This window comes from Arxiozyma heterogenica (genome assembly GCF_036370985.1).
Source record: "Arxiozyma heterogenica strain weizmannii chromosome Unknown scaffold_25, whole genome shotgun sequence".
Taxonomy (NCBI): Eukaryota; Fungi; Ascomycota; class Saccharomycetes; order Saccharomycetales; family Saccharomycetaceae; genus Arxiozyma; species Arxiozyma heterogenica.
In genome coordinates, this window is record NW_027042678.1 from 284,666 (window position 1) to 308,285 (window position 23,620).

The following is a 23,620-nucleotide window of genomic DNA, read 5'->3' on the forward strand; positions in this document are numbered from 1 at the left end:
ATATCCTTTGATTCTCTTTCTTTCTTTCTTTCTTTCTTTCTGTTTTCTCCAACTGAAAAACAAACAAACAACAACAATATTATATATTCTTTCAATATGTCTTATAAGATCATTGTATAAATAATTATTTTTGAATTCAAATAATACACTTATACACCTATACATACACATAGATATATTATATATAGAAGCTTTTATATATAGCTATAATCATATATTCCATTGAAAATATTACAATCTTATTATATTATCTTACTTTTACATATAACACTTTTGTTCGCAGAAAAAAATGACTTCGTGCAAAACGATACTCTTTCTGCCGTGCAAGATGATTTTTAAAAACATACTCTTTTTTGTTTTTTGTTTTTTTGTTTTTTATTTTTTATTTTTTTTGGGACCATAAGGATTTGGTTGTACTTCAAGACAATCTGAATCTGTTAATGTTGAAACAAGTGTCTGTTTTTTTTTCTTTCTTTCTTTCTTTTAAGAACATAGTTGCTGTTCTTAACGTCTCAACCTCAATTAAACTCCCATTTCCAATCTATAACTGCCCTTTTCCATTTTTCACAATTAGATCTCTTTTCCACACAGTGTGTTCCCTTTCTCAACCTCCTTTCTCTCTGTCTCCCCTGTTTATTTAAAGACTATCCGAAAACAGATAGAATAAAGGGTCCATAAACTCAACCTGCAATATCTATCTAATAATAATATAAATATAAATATACATAAACATATTTATTATTATTATTATTATTATTATTATTATTATTATTATTATTATTATTATTATTGGTATTAGAATATATCAATTATTAACTATATCCCACCTTTAAGTCTCCTCCTATCTTATTTGAACAAAGTTTGTTTGTCTATTTATTTATTTATTTATTTATTTTCTTCCCTCTTCTTTTATCTTATTTGATTATAATTATTTGAAATGGACAATACTACCAGTACTGTTACTAAAGATTATTCCGATTTAGAAGTCCCACTGAATACTAGTTTCAATATTAATAACAACCACCACCATACTTATAACAATAGCTCCTTGCCAAATGATACTTTCGAATTTATTGCAGATGATGTCACTTCAAACAGATCAAACACAGTTAGAAGAATGCTTATCAAGGAGTATAGAAAAATCGGCCGTGGTGCATTCGGCACTGTAGTACAAGCTTATATGACTCCAAATAAGGAAAATTGGTATGGCCCGTTCGCCATTAAGAAAGTTCCTGCACAAACAGAATATAAATCTAGAGAATTAGACATTCTAAGAGTCACAAACCATCCTAATGTGGTCAGATTGGAATACTTCTTCACACACGTTTCTCATATAGATAACAAATTGTACCAATATTTAGCCATGGAGTGTTTGCCAACAACATTACAAATCGAAATTAGTCGATACGCACAGAATAATATGGAGTTGCCTCTGAAACATGTCAAATTGTATACATATCAGATTGCCAGAGCTATGCTCTATTTACATTCCTTCGGCGTATGTCATAGAGATATTAAACCATCCAATATACTGGTCGATCCAAAGACTGGTGTCTTGAAACTTTGTGATTTTGGGTCTGCAAAGAAATTGGAACCAACTCAACCTTCAATCAGTTACATCTGTTCAAGATTCTATAGAGCCCCTGAATTGATCCTTGGTTGCACAAGTTATACTACTCAAGTCGACATATGGGGGCTCGGGTGTGTCATGGGGGAAATGTTGTTGGGGCAAGCCGTGTTTCAAGGTAAAGAACCTCTATTACAATTACGTGAAATCGCCAAATTGTTAGGACCTCCCGACAAAAAATTCATTTTCTTTTCAAACCCAAGCTATGACGGTCCGTTGTATTCGAAGCCTCTATTTACGGGCACTTCAAGAGAAAGATTCGAAAAGTATTTTGGTCATTCAGGTCCTGAAGGTATAGATCTATTGACAAAAGTTCTTGTATATGACCCACAATCAAGATTATCACCAAGAAGAATCATGGCACATCCATTTTTCAATGAATTAAGGTTGGAAGATTATTTCTTCCCAAGAGATCATTCCGAACCTGTTAAACTACCAGATTTATTCAATTTTAGTGATTTCGAATTGCATATCTTAGGTGAATTTGCTGATTTAATAAAACCAAAGGTGAAAAAAGAAAATTCAGAATAACCAGTATAACAATAACAACAATAACAACAATAATAATAATGACAATAACAACAAAGGATTAATATATAGATAATATAATGTATCTTTTTTGTCTTTTTTATCTTTTTTGTTTTATCTTAATTCTTAATAAATGTTTCTCAATTCAAATATTTCATTAAATATCCATACTTCCTTCCATCAACCTTTAATGTTATGATCTTATTGATGTTTTGCTATGTTCTTTAACCCTTTGTTCCTTTTTTTTGCTTCTTATGTCGTTTGTTTTTATTTAATATTTATAATTAATTACTAATTATATCATTAAGAATTATAACAATGTTTATTGTATCTTTCTACTACTACTTAAAATATAGATTTATGCATTATCATTGTCTAATAATAATAACAAATATTATTATTATTCAATTGAATTTATATAAATTATCAGAATTTAACATTAACAATCTTTTTTACCCATATAGAAATGTATATACCCACCCAACCACTCTCATCAAATAGTTAAAGAATATGAATATTCATCTTCCACATTCTGTGCAATCCATAGAATAATGCAACTTATCAAGATAAATAAATTACCTAAAACATTATTAATCCCCATCCCCACTGTTGGATATGTAGTATAATCCTTAAGCAAAAATTTAATAATTAAAACCACTACAGAGCCAGAAAGCCCACCAGCTAACAGAGCAAAACCACAGAATAAGATAGTACGTGCCTGCCATGCAGTAGCTTGCTCTATGTCAGCACCACCTATAAATCCACTACCACCATCCAAATTTAGTAACCTCGACTTCTCAATAGAACTGACTATAATCATCCCTAATGTAGAACATAGGAAAGGTATCCAATCAATAAATGTAACGTGAACATCTGAGGCATTGGCATGTTTTGAATAAAGGGCACAGTCTAAAAAGACCCAAAATCCAAGGGCAAAGAACAAACCTGATAGGTAAACACCAATTGTACGAATACCATGGAAACTTGGGACTTTAAATGGGATACGGAACAATCTACTAGAACTTTGATGCGAATCCATTATTTATAAAGCAATCTTGTATAACTATATGTTTGTTTACTCCGAATTATATTTCAGTTTAGCAATCTAGTAAAATAGGAACTAAAATTTTTGCTATCAAAATTTTAAACTATTATCGTTTCTTGTTTGATTTCCACTATAGTAATACAAACACGCACCACTTCTTAAGTAATTACTTTCAACCAAGAACTCTATGAATGCTTAATATCCTACAGTTTCTTTTTACGACTTGAGTCGTTTGTATATGTCTTAAGAGAGGGAGGGGGTCAAATTTGTTGGTTTGAAATTTTCTATTAAATTAATTTAAATAAACTAATCTTGCAACTTTTTCGTGAGGATCAATGAAGTCACCAAAACAATAACTGATAGAGAGAACAAATGAATGTGTAACCCAGCTTATATATTGCAACATATGTAAGATATTGTTGTGAATAATTATATCCTTTGATGTTTCGTAAATATACTTATATATATATACATAGGGGGAAAAGAATCATACATGCATGACTACTTGACTAAATTATAGAAAGAAAACAAAAGCAGAAAATGAACTAAGTGTGAATTTATCACACGTTGGTTTAATTACAAAGAAAAAATAAACATTAATAATAACAGTAATGAAAGAACAGTTTTTAAGACTATAAAATTCAAATCTATCACGCGGGATGATGAATTTTTTGTCTTTTTAGAAGTGCTACTCTTGTCATTACTTTTATCATTAGACTCTTTAGTTTGTGTGGAAAATATATCTTTAACAATTTTTAAGTCAGAGGGTTGTTCCTTCCATGCAGTACCATCCATGTCATATATAATTGAGGATTTTTCCTCCTTTAACGTATCTTTTGGATTTATTTGCACATACTTTCCTACTGCAACATTAACGCCATTTTCAATTAATTTTTCAGATAATGTCTCATTAACATCTATATTAATATTTAAATTTGGATAATGTCTTTGACAAGTTTTATCTAATTTTGGATCATTGTTCAACTTATCTGTGGTGAACTCAGGTATAATTGTTGAGTTATAACTTTTCTTTAACTCATGGAAATCAGATAATAATCTTATACCATTATTTTCTTCTAATATTTCCACAAGCCCATAATTATTTGTCTCTTGCGAATATTCATATGCCAAACCACCGGAGAACACATCTAGCATTTCTTTACTGAAAATACCTTCAATCTCGTTGAATTTTCTTGGTAACACTTTATTACAACCAAATTCAGATAATATCACCGGTATTTGATAATCTTTGTATGCGTTAATCAATAAATCATACCCTGAACTCTGTAGGGTTTGTAATCCACACCATTGATAGGAATTAACACCATAAAAATCAACTGTTTGTTCAGGTTTACTTGAATTAAAACAAGATAAATAATCAGATAATGATATTCTATATTTCAAATCATCTGCTGCCGAATAACCAATAGGTACTTGTCTGGCACAATGTAATGCCATAAACTGCTTGACATCTCCAATGGTTTGTCTTAAGAATTTAGGAGACACTTGTGATGATTTAAAGTCGTTGATTACTTCGTTACCAATAAAAAATGATAAAGTATTCGAATAATTGGAAAATTGTTTAACTACTTTGAAAACATGTTCTAAATAATCCAAGTTATAACTTTTCCATGGTTCATAGCGGTTAAGGTGTTGGTTCGGTAATGGTGAATTGACATCAAGAATCAGATAGATTCCTGCCATAGCCAGCAGACTCATACAATAATTATGGTCCAAATCTGGATTCACTGAATAGACCCTAAGTGTATTAATTCCCAATTTTTGAAATAAAGGTATGTCTCTGGAACAAACTGCAGGATCAGATAATGGATCAAATTCCTGGTTAACATCAGATGCACCACCAGGTTGATATGCCAATCCTTTGATTAAGAACCGGGTTTTACTTTGAGAATCAACAAAATGTTTTCCTCTAATTTCTATTGGATTCAAAGGGGAAAGTTCAGCTAAAATCTTTGCAAAAATATTAAAGAATAAGACTATAGTTGAAATGGAAAATGTTTTCATAACTTGTTAGTGTATTTTATTCCTTCTTATAGATTAATATATCTGTATGAATGTATATACTGACACTTGTTGAAATTAAAGTGTCACAAATTTCACTTTATTTTATTTTGAGTTTTTTTTTATTTAGCTACAGAAATTATAAAGAGACAAAAAATAATTGTGACACATTCATAAAACATGTAAAAGATTTAGGGATATACAGACAGACGTACACAACAAAACACATACATACACACACGCATACTTTATAAGGCAAAATAGTTATCATCATCAAATGTAGGATATATAAACCCTTGTTCTGTTAGCGTAGTACAACACTCTCTTACCACACTTTCATCTAGATTCAAACTTTGAACCATCAGTTGGATTGGAACAGCAAATTGATTAGCATCTTTACCTGCACATTCCTTCCTACAGAAATCTAAAATAGCCTTAGCTGCATTAGCAGTACTACTATTATTATTATTGCCGTTGATGTTATTTATGTTATGAGATGAGTCTGCATCTTTAACAAACAAAGATTGACCATTATTATTTGGATCTTGATTACTTGGATTAGGCAATTTGCCAATGGCGATAGCATGCCATTTGATTGCTTCCAGATGGTGTGTCAATACTTCATTGAAAGAATTTATGTTAGTGATCACACTGTATTGAATATTTTTCTTCCCACCAAAATCTTTTAAAGCACCATGTACCTTTACATATGTACCAATTTTGTACTGCTGAGCAATCTGCGAACTACCTTGGTTGTTGCCATTATTGCTGTTAGTATCCAGACTGTCTGAAGCTGCATTGATATCATTTACATTATCACTCCATTTTCTAACTTCCAGCTGACCAGTACCGTCCTCTACGGTGACTACAATGTTAGATGTATGGTCCGTGATATTTCTAATGACACCAACAAAGGAGACATATACCAGTTCTTGGCCATGCGAAACAAAGGGACCGTCTTGAATCTCTTGAGTGGACTCCAAAATTTGCTTAATGGTCACAGGAATACAAGTGGACATCTTTGTAGTAGAGGAATCAGAACTATTGGTTCTTGATTCATGATTGGTTTCAAACCCACCTCCATGGGCGACGGAATATTCTGTGTATGGTTGATAAGTTGACATAATGGATATTATCTTTTCTTTTTCCCTATTAAATTATTATTACTTCGACTTCTTCTTCTTCTTCACGCTTCTTTTTCCGTTGAATCTACTTAGATAGCTATCTTAGAGCATAAATCACAGCTTTCTAGCTTATACGTAGAAACACCTTCCCCTCTTCTAAATGTTCATGCAGAATTCTGTAGACAACCATTGTGGTATTGGATAAAATCTGCAATCTCAAGCAGTTGGCTCTGCATTACAAACTGCGACGCGTCGATTTCTTACTCTTTTCCATCACGTGTCTCCCGAGATTTTCCACCCAAAGAAAAAAAAAATTTTTTTTCATTTACAATTTCAATTTTCAATTGGAGATGAAATGAGATGAGGTAAGATGAGATGACATACAGTATGGTGAAGAATTAGAGACGATAGTAAATTGGTGATGGTATTTTGTTGGTTTTTGGAAGTATGTCTGTAGTTTTGTCTTCTTAACCAATAGCGTTACAACCAGTTTCCATGGAATTTCTTAAGTAATTAAAAAAAGGAGATCAAACAACAACAACAACAGCGACCCTGCATTAATAGTTCCCTTGTCCAAAACCATTGACTATAACAACAAATCTGATGGATATTCTATTGCATTGCCATCTTTTATTGGCTTCTAACCCCAACATTCTAAATGATATTAGTAACACTGGAGAAATCCCTCAAAATGCTGAGTTGAGTTCATATATATTGAACGGTGAATCATACAAAGTGATAAACCATATTGTTGATACCAAAATCAATTCCCCTGACACCAAAATAGATTTAAGTTCATGTGGCGATGATATAAAACAAATCTCAGATACTATACGTAACCATTTAATAGATATTTTCCCCTCCAATGACCGCAGTCTTGATTTACCTTTACTCTTTGCCATCGCTTTGTTACAAACTTTTATACAGAACAATTATACAGGGCCATCTGCTCCTTTAGATGATTCCTTTATATCCAAATTGTTTGTTACCAATGAACAATTCGATGCCAAAACTGTTAATACCCAACTGGTTCATTGTTTAACTATACTTGGTCAACCTGCATATGGACTAGTAGATAACCCAGGGTTTTTGGTTTTATCCTTACTATTATTGGAACATATCACAAAGGAGCCAACTTTATTTGGTAACAATGTCGATACTGAGATCACTTTACCTAATGTATCCTCAACAGAGACCCCAAGTCTGTTAGCTATTGCACATTGGTGGAGAGCTAGAGCCTTGCTGACTCACCTTTCTATCATTCCTGAACCGTCAGGTAACCACCCAGCTGTTGCCTCTAAAATCCTAAGTTCAATCGATTTAGTTCATGCAATCACCAAAAGTTTACCTCAGAATGTAAGTGAATCCTTCAAAAGACAACTTTATACAATATTCTATCTGGAAAACATTAAATGCTCTTTGACCATCAACACCGAACATCTCTGTCTGCCAACTTTAACCAAAGTACAAAAGTTAACTAATTTCCAATTTGTTTTAACTGGTGCTCGTGCAAAAAGAACTAAATTCCAGCAGGTGACTCATGCTGGTTTAATTATCTTAGCTAAATCTAGCGAAGACTCCTATTTTGACACAAATGATCAGTCAACTATAACACCAGAAAGTTTTGAACTAAATTCTGATCTATTGCTGGAGAAACCACATTTTGATTCGATCGGTTCGGAACCATTAGACGAACAAATCATTAAAAGACAAAAATTGGATGAAAACTCTGGTATTGAAAATGATAAATTATTACCTATCGCGTTACGTCAAGAATATATACCCACTCAACTACAAGAGTTGGATCCAAATAATCAACCACATTTGTCCAATTACGATACACTACAATTATTGTTGAGATTATACACGATAAAAAAGACTACGCCTGCTAGAGATGCTTTAGTAGAAGAAGAGTTGGCCTCATTATTAACAAGAATTATTTATCAAGAAGGTGCAAATAATTGGACCATCTTTTCTCGTGCTCTTTGGGAGAGGTCCATCTTGGAAACAAATAAAGCTAAAACAGTGGAAAGGGGTCTTCTGCAAATGCAATCTTTGGTGGAAGAATTGGGTCTTAAAATCCAAACAAGGCTAATCCCTGAGGCCAAAGATAAAGAGAGTAATTCTCCATTACCAAGATTGAAATATATTCATCAATTACCATTTATTCCACGTTGGGAATTAGATGCGTCGTTAGCTGAAAAATATATGTCTATGGGTATATTGAAGTCTGCAGTGGAAATTTATGAAAGATTGCACATGTATTGTGAGACTGCATTATGTTATGCTGCCGTGGGACAAGAAGCTGAGGCTGAAAGGATATTATCTGATAGAATAAAGAGTAATACTCGAGATGCCAGAGCTTTATCTATCCTTGGTGATTTAAGACAAGATTCAACGCTTTGGGAAAAGAGTTGGGACATTGGTAGATATGTCAATGCTAAAAATTCTTTAGCCAAATATTATTACAATCCACCAAAAGATTCTGGTTTGACGAGAGATTATGACATTGTGCTGAAGCATTTAAATGATTCTTTAAGACAATATTCTTTAAATTTCAACACATGGTATTTCTATGGTTGTGTGGCCTTGGAATGTGAAAGGATGGAAGTGGCAGCCGAAGCATTTTCACGATGTGTTGCACTAGATGATAGCCACGCAATGTCATGGTCGAATTTAAGTGCTGCATATGTGCATCAAGGTAAATTAAAAGAGGCCTTCAGCTGTTTGAAGAGGGCATCAGCCTCCGACTCTCAGAAAAACTGGAGAATCTGGGAAAATTATATGATTGTAACAGCAAAACTACATGAATGGAATGATGTATTATTAGCATGTAAACAGTTAGTTCAAATTAAAAGAGATAAAAGCGGTGAGGGGTCAATTGATCTTCCAGTTGTAGAAAAACTTGTTGAAATTTTAGTCTCTAGCAATTATGATCCTGAAGAATCCAATTTAAGTTATTTCCAAAGATCCTGTATCGAATTTGTATGTATTACAATCCCGTCTGTTGTGACAACAAGTGGTAGAGCATGGAGACTGGTTGCTAGGGTAGAGCTTTGGAGAAAGAGACCCTGGGCCTCATTGGATTGTCAGGAAAAGGCGTATAGAGCTGTTTCACATAACCCAGACCTTGAAATTAACGAAAAAATATGGAATGAAACTGTAGTTGCTTGTGAAGATTTAGTTGCTGCATATGAATCACTGGGTGAGATGGAAGGTAAATATGGACCAGGAAGCCTTGTTTGTAAGGACTGGAAGTACAAAGCTAGATCAACGATTAAGAGTTTGATGAGTAAAGGTAAAAATACCTGGGAAGGTTCTGATGGATGGGAAAGATTACTTGAAATCAGAAAACAAATATAATCAAAGTAATACATACATAGATATACACACATATACATATATCTTCAAGATGGTAATTCTAAGTGATTTTGAAATAAAATGTGTAGAAAATAATTATCTTAATTTGTTTCAGAATGTTAATAATGTACATAACTCATTTATATATATATATATCAAATTATCCATGCCAATAATGCGGAAGAGAAAGAAAAAAATAAGAGAAAGAAAAGAAGAAATTTGCAAAGTTTTTTTTTAAACTGATTTTTGAAGGTTCAAGATAAATAGATAGATCTATTTACCACATTTTGCCAATTGCCAACGTTGGTTATCTAATGGACAAGCTTCTCTTGTCTTTATCCATTTACTTATACAATGTAAATGAAAGGCATGCCCACACGTCCCCCATGCAGCCACACACTCTGTGTCAGTGTCTGATATAGCCATCGGTTGACATTCAATACATGGCTCCATAATATGATTTCTACAAATAGCACAATTGTCAACTGCAATATCCCAGGACCAGAATGCTACAGCAGTCCATTTTTTGATCTCAAATTTTTTTTTCTTTTCTTGCTTAGATTGAGTCTCAGTTGACTGCTGTGGAACATTCTCCACGTCAATATCCATCTTATCTCCATCACTCATATTTAATAACTTATTTACAGTAGGTTTTTTATGTGTATCCTTTATGTATCTTCCACTTTCTTATCTGATCCAACCCCAGAAATAAAAAAAATAGTATAAAAGAAAAAGCAAAAAAAAATAATTAAAAGTGATACCAAATCGATAGTAGTGGTTCTGTGTACAAAGTAACCTTTCAACAGAATATCTTAAACCATTTCCACTTCAACAATTCCAGCTACCTAACACAACATGAGTCAACCGTTCATTACCTGTTGTTACATGTATATATGGTATGTGTCCACTATTGAATTAAACCCATCAAAGCAAATTCTTTTAACACAATCTTTATGGGGAAAAAATCTGAACGCCAATAAAAAAAAAAAAAAAGAAAAGAAAAAAAAAGATGTCATTACTGAAATTCGTGATAAACGATATATAAAGAAAAAATATTGTATCGTTTCACACGAAACAGTATCATTGCGGACGTAAAACGGATATATTAAAATTTCGGGGATTTAAACCAAGAAGTTGAGAATAAAATAAAAAATAAAAACAAAAAAATTTGTTAGTTCACTGTAAAAATGTTTATAGAAGAATTAAAAGAGAAACATTTAATTATCAAAGCATTAGCTGGGGTAGTGCTTATTCTGCAGGAAGAGAAAGAAAAGACATTGAGTAAAAAACCAACAAGTGTTATGATTCCTGTCGATATATACAATTGTATGGTATAATATTAATTTTGGCTTTTCTATTTCACTTTACTCTATTTCTCATTTAATACAATTAAGAAAACACCATTAACTGCAAGAACAGGCCTAAAGATGGCATCGAACGATTCTAATAAAATAAGTTCCTTATACCCTTCTCCTCCACCTTATATAAAGTTTTTCACCGATGAAAATGTTAAAAGATTACCAGAGTACATGAAACAGAGACCCACACCTGTTGAAACCACCGAAGATGAGCCTCCGATTACTAATGAATTGGAGTTTTTAATCCCCCCAAAGATGCCCAAATCCCAACATTATAGAGCCTTTGGCAGTGTTTGGCAGATTAAAGATCAATTACTCGATTTGGAGACCATGGGGATTACCCAATTGTATATAGGTGCCAAAGATGGAGAAGTCACTAATTATCAATATAAGATACAAGAATTAAGACGATTGCTAAAGTCTTTATTATTAAATTATTTAGAACTTATTGGAATCCTAAGTATAAATCCACCCTTGTACGAACCAAAAGTAGAACATATTAGGACCATTCTAATTAATATACACCATTTATTAAATGAATACAGGCCCCATCAATCGAGAGAATCGTTAATTATGCTCTTAGAGGAGCAGCTGGAATATAAAAAGGAAGAAATCAAAAACATCGAAGCTACATGTGAACAAGTGAAACAAAAATTGAAACAAATTCAAGAATCCTTAACCTTAACATAATCTATAACCAAAAACATTTTTTTTTGTAAAGAAATAATAAGAAAGAGAGAATTTTCTGGGGTAATGTTATAAGAGATTAAATTGAAGAGTGTCATTTTCTTCTTCCTCTTCTCCCTTTTGTTCTATTGAAAATAATTGCCTCTCTTTAGTTAATGATTGAATCAACTGGTTAGATCACATTCAAGGACCGATAATCATTCAATTTAAAAACCAGTGCTTCACTAATTCTATTATTCACAAATCACAGTGGATAATTTGCTATAGAAATATACAAACTTAATATGCGACAAAGTTACTTATGACACCAATATGTCTGTTCTTTTTTAAAAATGCGCAAAGAATTCAAGAATATAAAAAGTAAAGAATATAAGTTGATCTGTATTCTAAGAACAAAAATCGAATTCCTAAATATTATATATTAATATTGCATACATAAAATGAGAGAAATCCACGTAAGAGAAAATAAATATAATAATTTTGCTAGCATTTATTCATAGTTGTATGATTTTCCTCTTCTATATATATATATATACATGCATATTTAACCTAACCCAGGCAATACACCGGCACCCGAAGATAGACTCAAACCTGGTAAACCATTGACAGTCTTTTCTTCATTAGATGACCGCACTTCATTATGTAATGTAGATGAACTGACACTATCTTGTGTACCACTATTTGATGCAGGTGGAGCTGCCCTAAACTCTGATTTTTCTCTTACTGCGTTAATATTATTATTGATACCAAAATACCAACCATTAATCTTATGATTATTATAAGTTGGGTCGTCATAGGCATTAGGGTCTACTGGCCTTGCTCTTGTCCAAAACCTAATAGTTCTATCTTTACTTGCGCTTGCCAGAATGTTTCCTGCCGCATTATAAGATAAAGATGTAACACATTTTTCATGGGCATATGGAATAACATGTAATGGTTTTTCCATATCTTGTAAAATATCAAAGTGTTTGATAGATCCATCATAACTCCCCACAGTAAAAACAGATTCATTAATTGGATGCCATAGCAGGGTCATGTTATCTATTTCATCCCTGACAGTCATCAATTCCTTCATGTTATATCGAATATCAAAAATTCTACAAAATTTATCCTTGGAAATCCCTACTAATAAATTACCATTAGTTGGCTGGAACCGTACTTTTAACACTGTATGTTTGAATTTTAATAGTGTGGAGACACAGTTCCCAGATCTTGGATCCCACAGTTTCACCAGATTATCCTTCGATCCTGATACAATCAGTCCCATATGTGGATGCCAATCACAACTCTTCACATCCCAATGATGGCCTTTCAAAATAGTCTCTTCTTTACCGTTACTAAAATTCCATATCTTTAATATGTTGTCATCTGAACAAGTGACAAATTTAGAATCATTATTACTAAAGGATATGTCACGTATACATTCTGTGTGTGCAGAGTCCAATTCTTTAACCATATTAAAATTCGGCTGCCATATCTTTATGGTACCATCTGAGTCACCACTAACTAACCAATCACCAGCATGCGAATATTCCATAGCAGTGACTGCAGAATCATGTGCCTGCATTAAACTTTCGAAATTGAATGAAGTTCCACTCCAAAGACTAAATTCCCCATTGTATGTGGCCACTATCAGTCTCCTACCCTCAGGAGTCCAACGAATTGCAGGAATCACATGCTTGACTTTGTTTGAACTTAAATGAGTGAATTTGCTTGTTAAATTAATGATTCGATCATTTCCTTTATATTGATCAGGTGCTAAGATATCCACTGTATATGATGTCTCCGGTTGGATAGTCGGTATAGATAACCCATGTCTCTTTAGATAATATAGTCTATTGAATGGTGAAGTCGCATCCACTGTTCTTCTATGAGAAATGTATTTTTTCAGAGTAGATGACCCATCTGGTCCCTGACTGGCATTATTATTAGCAGTAAAAGTATCCATTAGCTGTGACACTTTGTTGTTAAAAACTTATATAAACAATTATGCTAGTATTTAAGGATCATGTAAATACAATTCATAACAAATTAACCATCTCTTGGGGCATGGTTCTTTACTACACTATTAAAATTTAGTAATTTCACTTTACTTCAAAATCTGAAATTTGTTTTTTTTTTTTTTTTTTTTCATTAATAAAGATTGTATATATTCTATAGAAAATGTATGTAGAGAGATTGAATGAGGTAGCTAAAAGGGGAGAAGAAAATAAACTTAGTAAACTGTTATTGTAAGTATTGTTATAACACTCTTATTACCGTTGTTTACAAGTATTCTGGATGATCTTTTATATATCTTGGATAAAGGAACCATACAACGGTGAAGGATGCGACTAAAATTGTAGATAAGAAAGGGAAGTACTGGATTCCCATTATATGAAGTAGTATCCCACATAGATAAGGCAGTGCTGCACCACCACAACCACCTAATGCCACAGCAATACCTATTCCACTGACATGCAATCTTGCAGGCAACACTCGTAATGCTACAATACTCCCAGATGGGAACAGTGGGCCAATAAAGAACCCACATGCAAACATGATAATAAACATGACTCCAAAATATAAGTTTGACGTGCTGTCGATCAGCCCAACAAACACAAACAAGGTATAAAATATTAGAGTTAACAATGAGTATGTACGTGCACCTCTATATTCATTAACAAAAGCTCTTTTTGTAACAAACCCTAGCACTAGTCTGCCACTTGTAAGACCTATCCAAAATGAGGAAGAGATATATGCCATCTTGATTCTGTCTTCTGATTTTGTCTGTAGTAAATATGTAAAGAACCATGCACCTGTGTTAATTTCTGCACCTAAATATGCAAACAGGAAGATGGAATATAAACAAATTGCAGGCGTTTGAAATAATTGAAAGAACGATTCCTTTTCATTATTTTTATTGTTGCTGTTAGGATCAATATTCTCAGATTGATTGTCTTCAGTATTACATATGTAATCATATTTTAAGGCAGTCTCATATTTGAAAGATGGAATGATAATAATCATTCCAATGATGGAAAGAGCCAATGGAATAAGGAAAAAAAAGGACCAATGTCCCCATTTATCGAAGTGGGTTACTATAGGAGGTGTACAGGTTGCGGCTGCACCATAGATAGCATGCATAATACCCATAATTTCATTTTTATGGACCAATAAATTACCAATCAAAACATTTCCCGAAGCATCTAAGATCCCAATGGCTAAACCCAATGGAAACACAGAAAATGCATAGATAATAAAACTAGATGGTTTTAATGAAAGAATAACGAAGAATATAATACAGATAGAAGCAGCAATAAGCATCCCTCCTCTCATACCAAACTTTGAATGGATCCTTTCATTTAACAACGATGCTGATGTGTAACCTATCAATTGAATTAAAAAGATATTAGACGCTTTAACTTGCGATATGTTATATTCTTCTACCAACGTGGGGATCAAAGCACCCATACTTTGGTCATTGAACCCAAAGACTATGAACATAATTAAACACGCTATGACTTGCCACTTCACTATACTGTATTGTTGATAATCTAGTGGATACACTTGAATTTGATTTCCCTTCCACTGGACACTTTTCCATACTTCTACAAATTCCTCTTGTTCATTTTCAATTTCATTTTCTTCAGAATTAACAAGTATCTTCCCAGTAACGGTGTCATTATCATTATCTTTAACTATTTTATTTCCGCTTATCAAAGGATCAGTATCCTGATTTATACCCTGTTCTAATGGATCATGCAGGTCTTCCAGAGATTTATTTGTCGTTAAAACATCCAAGTTGGATAATTCAATATGTTTTGAGCCGGCCATCACGATTATAACACTATATTTATTTAACTACAGAGATATCTGTCCACACTGATATTTCCAGCTTCTATTTCATGACATATAGATATTTGCTTTTTCTCTTCCATTGCTTTTTTCTTCTGCGACTTCCAATTCCTCATCATCTCTTAAGAATTGTTGCAGTCTTTCTGCATCCACTTTAAACTGAACTTTGTGAAATTTTCTACATCAAAGAAACAGAGATAATATAGCGAGGAAGAAAGAAGGGTAGTGAATTATCGTGGAAAATCTGTATAATTCTCTCTTTCTCTTGCTGTGTAGATGTGTTTACTGTTGTATATGTCTATTGATACCTATTATTAGAAAAAAACCATGTTTATATGTTGGCTATATAAACAGTAGAGTTGGACCACTTTTGAGTGAAGTTGTTTTGCATTTTGTTTCTTAACTCAAATAAGCAGATATATACGCATATTATTATATTATAAATGGCTGTAGACTCGATATCGAAACATGGTACAAAGAGTGTGTTACCCTCGAATAGGTTAGATACAGGCAACAAATATAATTTCTCTCACTACTCAGGTAACAAGATTTCATCGAACTCTGCTGGTTTGGTAGGGACTCCTGGGTTAGGATCCTTTTATTTTAGCGTCCAAAATAGGCCAAAATTGATGATGAGATCGTCCCATATAGGGAGCTATTTTTCACACGAGGGGCTTATCCATCTAAGTGGAGATGGCAATATTCAAAACGATAATGCTTTTGATAGTTCACGAACTAAGAAATGGAGGTCTAATTCTTTGGAGCCTATTGAAAGCAATTGTTACAAAAGTTCCAGTACTAGCAGTTCTTCTGGTCTTCTATATAAAGTTAAGGTTAAGAAGGAATTAGCTAGTATAGATGCTATTCATGATCCACAGGCGTGTGCGATTGTATGTGCTGGAAAATCACATCTAGGTTATTACAAGTTTTCCACGCAAGATCGTTCTCTTATTTGTACACATGATATTATCAGTTCTTACAATTCTCAATGTAACAGTTTGCAATCCAAAAGATCAAGACCCATTAAATTTAGTACCATTGCAGATGTTAAAACAGGATTCCAACAATATACAAATCATGTGGCCATATGTAGTAATTCCACCATTATATCTGTATATGATATCTCTAAGAGACAAAGCTACGAATCGGCTATAGTAAAATCGTTTGCTGAACATACTAGATCAATTAATGGATTTGATTTTAACATGATTCGCCCACATCTAATTTTAAGTGGAGGGCAAGATGGCTGTCTTAAAATATGGGATCTAAGATCTAATAGTGCCCAAAAACGATCGAGTGGTTGTGACATCAACATTACCAGCACATTTGGATCTATTAGAGATACAAAATGGATGCCTGGGTACAATTTCGCCTCATATGACGATAAATTGACTCGAGAAATGAAAAGTCATGGTGGATACAAATTTGCTTCGATTCATGATTCAGGTGCTATCTTGACGTTTGATTTGCGTCAGCCTACACAGCCTGAAAAAAAAATAAATGCTCATACAGGTCCAGGTCTTTGTATAAACTGGCATCCCCATCAAGATTATATCGTATCTGGTGGCAGAGATGGGAAATGTTCTCTTTGGTATCTTGGGGATAAAAAGCCTAATGACAATAACAACAGTAATGATAATGGTATTAATATGGTCTCATCACCTCAATTGCCTAATTCATATCAAAACACCTATTCAAATAATAACACAGCCTCCAATTTAGCGGTAATATACCCCGAGACTACAATTAACATAGGTTCCCCTATCACAAAGTTAAAATTCCGTCCATATTATGATAAAAATGTTTATAATTCAATGTTAGCGATATCTTGCATGGGTGACGAAGCACAAGTATCCATTCATTCGTTGGCTAGAAGGTATATCCCTAAACATATTCTACAGACATCTGCTTCTGCTGTTGGGTTAGTATGGTGGGACTCGAATATTTTGTTTGACATAGACAGGAACAATTATGTAAATGGTTGGGATTTGTCTAAGGAACCTACAGTTTTAGAAACTCTTCCTAAAATATGTACTGCATGGAGGGATATTGAAGGATATGGATTTACATACATTGATCAAGAAGTTGGATCTTATAAGAGTAATCAAGAAGCTCATAAAGTTGTCTCGCCATTGAAGTGGGAACGTCCTTCTAGAAAGGAAATTTCACCCAATCCATCGTCTGTAGTCTCGTCTTCTGGAATAATCAATACACTTGAAATGAATAACTCAATTACGACTAGTGATAAAATACCACCAAAATTGAAAGCAACCTATAGTTCTAAAAGTTTACTGTCTACAAAATCATATAATTCCAATACAAATTTTTCCTTGAAATCTGGCCCCTCAAAACAAGAAATTAGTGAAAAATCTCCATATGTTATTACACTGGATTTACCTTACATTTTTAATGAAATGAGACAAAAGCAATTGTCTAGAATGCAAAAAGAACTGGTTGAAACAAAAACTAATATTTTTAAGGAAATGCCGGTTGAAACATTTAAATACTTAGTCAGAAAATTAAATTTTTTACTTGAAAATGAGAAGAAGAATATGAGAAACGAGCTTTCCACTGACGGTGATTCAACTAAAACAGAAGATGAAAGAAAAAAGGAGGATTTGATGAAGAAATTTGGATTTACAGAAAACGCTACATGGACTGCATTGGTAAATAAAAATAATGATGAACGACGTTCTTCTCTATTTGATAGTCAATTTGGGATTGAAAGTAAGAAAACAGGAACTGATATTTCAGATCATTTAAGAAGTAAAAATGAATCAATCATGAGCAGTGGTAACGATTCTGAATTAGTCTCTCATGTTCCAACAAAATTATATTCAAAGAAAAAGGACACAAAAACTAGTATGTTGTCAAAAGCATTACAAAAACCACATATCAATAGAAAAGAAAAGATACAAATACTATTAAAATTAATAGCAGCAGTTAATCACAATGCTAATGTTTATTCAGATATTGGAGATATATCAACTTTTAAAGCGTGGATTGTCATAAGAGATACTTTATTTTGGGATTTAAAAAAGATGGATGTATTGGATGAAAATAACATTATTATAGAGGAGCAAAGTGAAAATTCCTCGAAGGAATCACTTATTGATAGTGGATATATCCAGTCTCCCTTTTCAGATGATAGCCCCTATAGTTCCAAGATAGCCAGTGTTGGACGGGATTCTCTTTCTTTAGTTGAGGAACAACCGCAAGCACTTCATGACGATAGTAAAGAACTGAAGAGAAAGCCTGTGTCTACTTTACAAAAGCAACTTCAAGCCAGTAAGAATGATACTAATATGCTATCTCAAGAAACAAATCAAACACAAAAGATAAATAGTAATGATGAGAAAAGTTTAGTTAATAATCTGGAGGTAAAAAATGATAAATCTTTGATATCACAAAGTGCAGGTGATATTTACAATGGAAAGGGAATGCCTATATTAAAGAGAAGACAAGGAAGATTATCATTTATAGACACATTCATGAATGACAGAAGACATTTAGTTGGATTGGTAGATGAAACTATGTCAAATCGTTATGCACCTTCAGTGATTAATAGTAGTCCACAGAGTAAACTTTCTTCATTTCACAGTGTTACATCCGGTTATTTGCATGATCCATTTACGAGTAAAATTTTATCACATATGGGTTCAGCACATGAAGTGGAGAATCAGGTGTTATTAGACAAGTTTTTGGAAAATGGTAGTATAGGATCATCGTCTGATGAACATTGTTTATATGACAGGGATATGTTCAGTCACGAAAAAGGTGGAGATGTTTGTATGCCACCATGGGATACAGCTACAATAATTAAACAATTATACCAGCAAGCCATAGAATCTGGGAATACTCTACTTGGAATGAACATTTTATTATTGTTTCATACTATTTACGACATTCTCCCTGAAGAGGTAGTAAAAAACAGTTTAGTAGAGTTTGTAACTATTTTGCACAGGTTTGAAACATTTGAAATAGCTACTGCATTATTAAAGGCATGTCCCTGGGATGATATAATAGGGGGTAGTTTTGGGCATTCTTCGTCTATACAAATATACTGTGACAAATGCCATAAACTTTTAATAAATGAATATTCAAAAGAAAGATTCACGATAGAGAGAAACAACCAAAATATCAGAAAGGAGAGAGAGATTGCCATGGATGATAACAGCAATGATGGTGATAATGATGATAAAATAGGTATTGACATTGACCCAATGACAAGATTTGGATATTGGTACTGTGACAATTGTAAGAAACCAAATAGTCTTTGTGTGTATTGTGAAAAACCTATGAAAAAACTATCTATAGCTCTACTATCATGTGGTCATGAAGGACATTTTGAATGCTTCCAAGAATGGTTTTTGGATGAGAACATGGATACATGTCCAGCAGGTTGTAACATCGAATTAAATCTATGAGATCAAAATAATGCATAAAAATCAGATATATATAGAGATTTGGTATATACATAAAATTAATATTCTTTCCTCTCAATCGCCTGGCACATGTCACAAATTATTATTGCTTCAGATTTTTATTTTTATTTTTATCTTTATACTCCTATTATTTTACCCTTTTAGGACATTTGTGACACCAGCTTTTGTGACCCGCACTTTTATTTCGTACCATGTGATAAAACTATTGGTTGAAAGCTTTGAAAAAAAAAAAATTTAACAAGAGAAGAAAAGATAATATAGAAAATAGAATTGGTTGATGAGTTTGATTAGATTAATATTAACAGTTGTTAGTAGTAATTAGTAGAATGTCTATTCTAGTCACTATGTCTATTAAACTCTTGTGAATCTTTTTTTTGTGTTTTTCTGTTTTCTGTCAGAGACCAGAAGCTGAAGTAGAGAACGCCATGTCTGTTGAAGAAGTTGCTCAGAAATTAGAAAACGTTTCCGTTGGTGAAGAACCAAAGACAGTCTTATCTGATGCCACCGAATTCGAAGTCAAACATCCTTTGAATACCAAATGGACTTTATGGTACACTAAGCCAGCTGTGGACAAGTCTGAATCTTGGTCTGATCTTTTAAGACCAGTGACTACTTTCCAAACTGTTGAAGAGTTCTGGGCCATTTTCCAAAACATTCCAGAACCACATGAATTACCATTGAAGTCTGACTATCATGTTTTCCGTAACGACATTAGACCAGAATGGGAAGACGAATCCAACTCTAAAGGTGGTAAGTGGTCCTATCAAATCAAAGCCAAGGGTACTGAAATTGACGAATTATGGTTAAGAACTTTATTGGCTGTCATTGGTGAAACTATTGATGAAGAAGATTCCCAAATCAACGGTGTTGTCTTAAGTATTAGAAAAGGTGGTAACAAGTTTGCCTTATGGACCAAGTCTAGCGACAAGGAACCATTAGCCAAAATCGGTGCCAGATTCAAGCAAGTCTTAAAGATCGAAGACGATGGTTTACTTGAATTTTACCCACATTCTAGCGCAAATGATAGATTTGCTCAACCTTCCATTGTATTGTAGATTGAATATTAAGAGAAGTAGTTCTGTATAACAACCATTTGAAGTATATGTTATTGTTATTATTTTTTTCTTTTTTTTTTATATTACCTCCTATCTATGCACTCGAATCGGTACAGTATAATTAGTTACATTTGTTCGCCTCCAATAGACGAAACAAAAAATAAAATAAGCAACAACTGTAACCGATAAATATTCCCCAAATCTTACGTTTATGTTTATATATTATCCACATAAATTATCTTCAATCATTACAAAGTAGAAATATTGTTAATTTACTTTTCACATTGTTTTTTTTTGTTGTTTAATATTAATTTAAAATTTTATATAACTAAAGAAAAGTATATATAATAGTACATTATATTGTACAATGTTTGCGTTTATTTTATATCATATTTCTTTTGTTATTTTTATTTTTTTTATTTATAGTTTTTTTTTTTTGAATGGAAATATTTGAAAATGGTATTGAAGATAGTCTAGAAACGAGATTTTACAAAACTACAACAAAATTCATAGAGATGACTATCCTTCTGTACACGGGAAACAAAACCACCTGAAATCACAAATAACTCATACGTCATAAAATGGAGGTTTTATTAATTTATTTATTTATTTTTCATTTTTTCTATATAAACATTGAAATATAAAAATGGATAGTATATAAAAAAAAGATAAAAAAAAAGGATCAGAACATATACATTCTATCTCATTAAATTAAATGATAATCATCACATTTCCATGTTTTGTTTTGCTCTTTCTTTTTTTTTTTAATTTTTTTCTTTTTATTCTTTCTACCTATTTCTTGGCGTATACAGCTTCAACAGCTTTTTCAAAGATGTCTAAACCCTTTTCAATATTTTCATTTTCAATTGTCAAAGCAGGAACAAATCTAACAGTAGTCTTACCAGCAGTGATGATCAAGAGACCCAATTCCCTTGCCTTAGCGACCACAGCAGCTGGGGACTCATTGAAATCAGCACCGATCATCAAACCTTTACCTCTAATTTCTTTGATATGTTCTGGGAATCTATTTTTGATCTTTTCCAAACGGTCAAAGAAAAGTTGACTCTTTTGATTAACTTGTTCCAGAAAAGATTGGTTTGCAATAGTATCAAGGACATATTTGCTGACTGCACAACCTAATGGATTACCACCGTAAGTGGTGCCATGGTCACCGACTTGTAAACTGCTGTTAACTTTTTCATTGACCACCGTGGCAGCGATTGGGAACCCATTGCCAAGTGCTTTGGCGATTGTGAAAATGTCTGGATGTGCCTCCTTTGGCAAATAGCTGTGAGCCCATAATTTCCCAGACCTACCCATACCGCATTGGATCTCGTCATGGATCACGATGACGTCATTCTCTGCGCAGATTTGCTTCAAGCCAACCAAGGTGTCCACGGGGACAGGCAAGACACCACCTTCACCTTGAACGGGTTCGATGATAAGCCCGGCAATTGAGTCCCTACCATTTTTGATAAAGTCCTGAAGCTTTGTCAATTGATCATTTAAGCTTAAGAAGGAAACGTTTGGTATTAGGTCGCCAAATGGTGTTCTGTATTTAGCGTTCCATGTGACAGATAAGGCGCCCATGGTACGGCCATGGAAAGAGTTTTGGAATGCCACAATACCTTGTTTCTTTGGGTTTTTAGAGATACCGTGTTTCTTGGCAAATTTCAAAGCTGCCTCGTTGGCCTCGGTACCAGAATTACATAAGAACACTTTTGAAGCGTCATGCTGGCCCCCAAATTGCTTGGTGAGCTCGACAATCTTCTCACTTAGTTGCAAACACTCGGCAGAATAGTATAGATTGGAGGAATGGACCAACTTGTTGGCCTGTTGATAGAGAATCTGTGCGATTTGAGGATTAGAATGGCCCAAGGAAGTGACGGCTATACCTGAGGTGAAATCGATAAACTCTTTACCGTTTACGTCGTCGTACAACTTTGCGTTCAGACCTCTTGTGAGACATAAGTCGTTTGGTCTAGCATAAGTTGTGACTTGGAATTGGGCGTCCTTAAGGACATCCTTTAGAATGGAGTTTCTAATTAGGGCAGATTTGGAGAAAGATCTCTTGAACATGATGCAACAGGAGGAAAAAGAGATAATCTAGTAATACTATTTAATGAGATGCGATAGAGATGCAGACACTTGAGAGCTCTCTTATAGGGATTAATCCAGATCGATGACTTGTAAAAACATTTCTCGATGCCAAGGAACCAAAACAACAAAAACGAAAAAAAAAAAAAAAGGAGACATCAAGAAAGAAAGAGACTTAAAGGAAGGGGCTAACGACGCCCGTCGCAGTTGCTTGCACTTAACAGTCACTTTTTATATCAACACAAGAAGTCTCGGCTTATTGTTTCCTGTCTTTGTTTTTTTTGCTCTTTGGGAAAAAAAAGTGAGACAAAAAGTTTTTCTCTCACTTTTTTTTTCTTTTTCGCGCAAGAACAATAGAACAGAAACAATGAACAACAGGAAAATGACCGTTAAGTGACTCATATAGCGAGCTGGAGGGTAACCTCTTGGATGTGT

The 23,620-nt window shown here is 33.4% G+C and overlaps 12 protein-coding genes across 12 annotated transcripts; 5 read left to right on the top strand and 7 right to left on the bottom strand.

Moving 5' to 3' along the window:
* Nucleotides 1-937: 937 nt before the first annotated feature.
* YGK3 (serine/threonine protein kinase YGK3) lies at nucleotides 938-2,158 on the top strand (the record flags this gene model as incomplete). Its single annotated transcript, XM_064859504.1, has 1 exon — nucleotides 938-2,158. The coding sequence occupies one exon, from the start codon at nucleotides 938-940 to the stop codon at nucleotides 2,156-2,158; it is 1,221 nt and encodes a 406-aa protein (XP_064713747.1).
* Nucleotides 2,159-2,648: 490 nt separating this feature from the next.
* On the bottom strand, nucleotides 2,649-3,194 carry VPS68 (Vps68p; the record flags this gene model as incomplete). The annotated part of the gene is made up of 1 exon (XM_064859505.1): nucleotides 2,649-3,194. One exon carries the CDS (start codon nucleotides 3,192-3,194, stop codon nucleotides 2,649-2,651), a length of 546 nt encoding a protein of 181 aa, XP_064713748.1.
* Nucleotides 3,195-3,776: 582 nt separating this feature from the next.
* GAS4 (1,3-beta-glucanosyltransferase) lies at nucleotides 3,777-5,225 on the bottom strand (the record flags this gene model as incomplete). Its single annotated transcript, XM_064859506.1, has 1 exon — nucleotides 3,777-5,225. One exon carries the CDS (start codon nucleotides 5,223-5,225, stop codon nucleotides 3,777-3,779), a length of 1,449 nt encoding a protein of 482 aa, XP_064713749.1.
* A 245-nt stretch (nucleotides 5,226-5,470) lies between these two features.
* RFA2 (Rfa2p) lies at nucleotides 5,471-6,346 on the bottom strand (the record flags this gene model as incomplete). Its single annotated transcript, XM_064859507.1, has 1 exon — nucleotides 5,471-6,346. The coding sequence occupies one exon, from the start codon at nucleotides 6,344-6,346 to the stop codon at nucleotides 5,471-5,473; it is 876 nt and encodes a 291-aa protein (XP_064713750.1).
* A 603-nt stretch (nucleotides 6,347-6,949) lies between these two features.
* Nucleotides 6,950-9,709, top strand: EMW1 (tetratricopeptide repeat-containing protein EMW1; the record flags this gene model as incomplete). The annotated part of the gene is made up of 1 exon (XM_064859508.1): nucleotides 6,950-9,709. One exon carries the CDS (start codon nucleotides 6,950-6,952, stop codon nucleotides 9,707-9,709), a length of 2,760 nt encoding a protein of 919 aa, XP_064713751.1.
* Nucleotides 9,710-9,979: 270 nt separating this feature from the next.
* Nucleotides 9,980-10,333, bottom strand: HRT1 (SCF ubiquitin ligase complex subunit HRT1; the record flags this gene model as incomplete). Its single annotated transcript, XM_064859509.1, has 1 exon — nucleotides 9,980-10,333. The coding sequence occupies one exon, from the start codon at nucleotides 10,331-10,333 to the stop codon at nucleotides 9,980-9,982; it is 354 nt and encodes a 117-aa protein (XP_064713752.1).
* Nucleotides 10,334-11,133: 800 nt separating this feature from the next.
* Nucleotides 11,134-11,754, top strand: MED7 (mediator complex subunit MED7; the record flags this gene model as incomplete). The annotated part of the gene is made up of 1 exon (XM_064859510.1): nucleotides 11,134-11,754. The coding sequence occupies one exon, from the start codon at nucleotides 11,134-11,136 to the stop codon at nucleotides 11,752-11,754; it is 621 nt and encodes a 206-aa protein (XP_064713753.1).
* A 541-nt stretch (nucleotides 11,755-12,295) lies between these two features.
* On the bottom strand, nucleotides 12,296-13,699 carry PFS2 (cleavage polyadenylation factor subunit PFS2; the record flags this gene model as incomplete). The annotated part of the gene is made up of 1 exon (XM_064859511.1): nucleotides 12,296-13,699. One exon carries the CDS (start codon nucleotides 13,697-13,699, stop codon nucleotides 12,296-12,298), a length of 1,404 nt encoding a protein of 467 aa, XP_064713754.1.
* Nucleotides 13,700-14,016: 317 nt separating this feature from the next.
* On the bottom strand, nucleotides 14,017-15,567 carry BSC6 (Bsc6p; the record flags this gene model as incomplete). The annotated part of the gene is made up of 1 exon (XM_064859512.1): nucleotides 14,017-15,567. One exon carries the CDS (start codon nucleotides 15,565-15,567, stop codon nucleotides 14,017-14,019), a length of 1,551 nt encoding a protein of 516 aa, XP_064713755.1.
* A 464-nt stretch (nucleotides 15,568-16,031) lies between these two features.
* On the top strand, nucleotides 16,032-20,015 carry RTC1 (Rtc1p; the record flags this gene model as incomplete). The annotated part of the gene is made up of 1 exon (XM_064859513.1): nucleotides 16,032-20,015. The coding sequence occupies one exon, from the start codon at nucleotides 16,032-16,034 to the stop codon at nucleotides 20,013-20,015; it is 3,984 nt and encodes a 1,327-aa protein (XP_064713756.1).
* Nucleotides 20,016-20,458: 443 nt separating this feature from the next.
* Nucleotides 20,459-21,088, top strand: CDC33 (translation initiation factor eIF4E; the record flags this gene model as incomplete). Its single annotated transcript, XM_064859514.1, has 1 exon — nucleotides 20,459-21,088. One exon carries the CDS (start codon nucleotides 20,459-20,461, stop codon nucleotides 21,086-21,088), a length of 630 nt encoding a protein of 209 aa, XP_064713757.1.
* Nucleotides 21,089-21,880: 792 nt separating this feature from the next.
* Nucleotides 21,881-23,167, bottom strand: ARG8 (acetylornithine transaminase; the record flags this gene model as incomplete). The annotated part of the gene is made up of 1 exon (XM_064859515.1): nucleotides 21,881-23,167. One exon carries the CDS (start codon nucleotides 23,165-23,167, stop codon nucleotides 21,881-21,883), a length of 1,287 nt encoding a protein of 428 aa, XP_064713758.1.
* Between the last annotated feature and the right edge of the window lie 453 nt (nucleotides 23,168-23,620).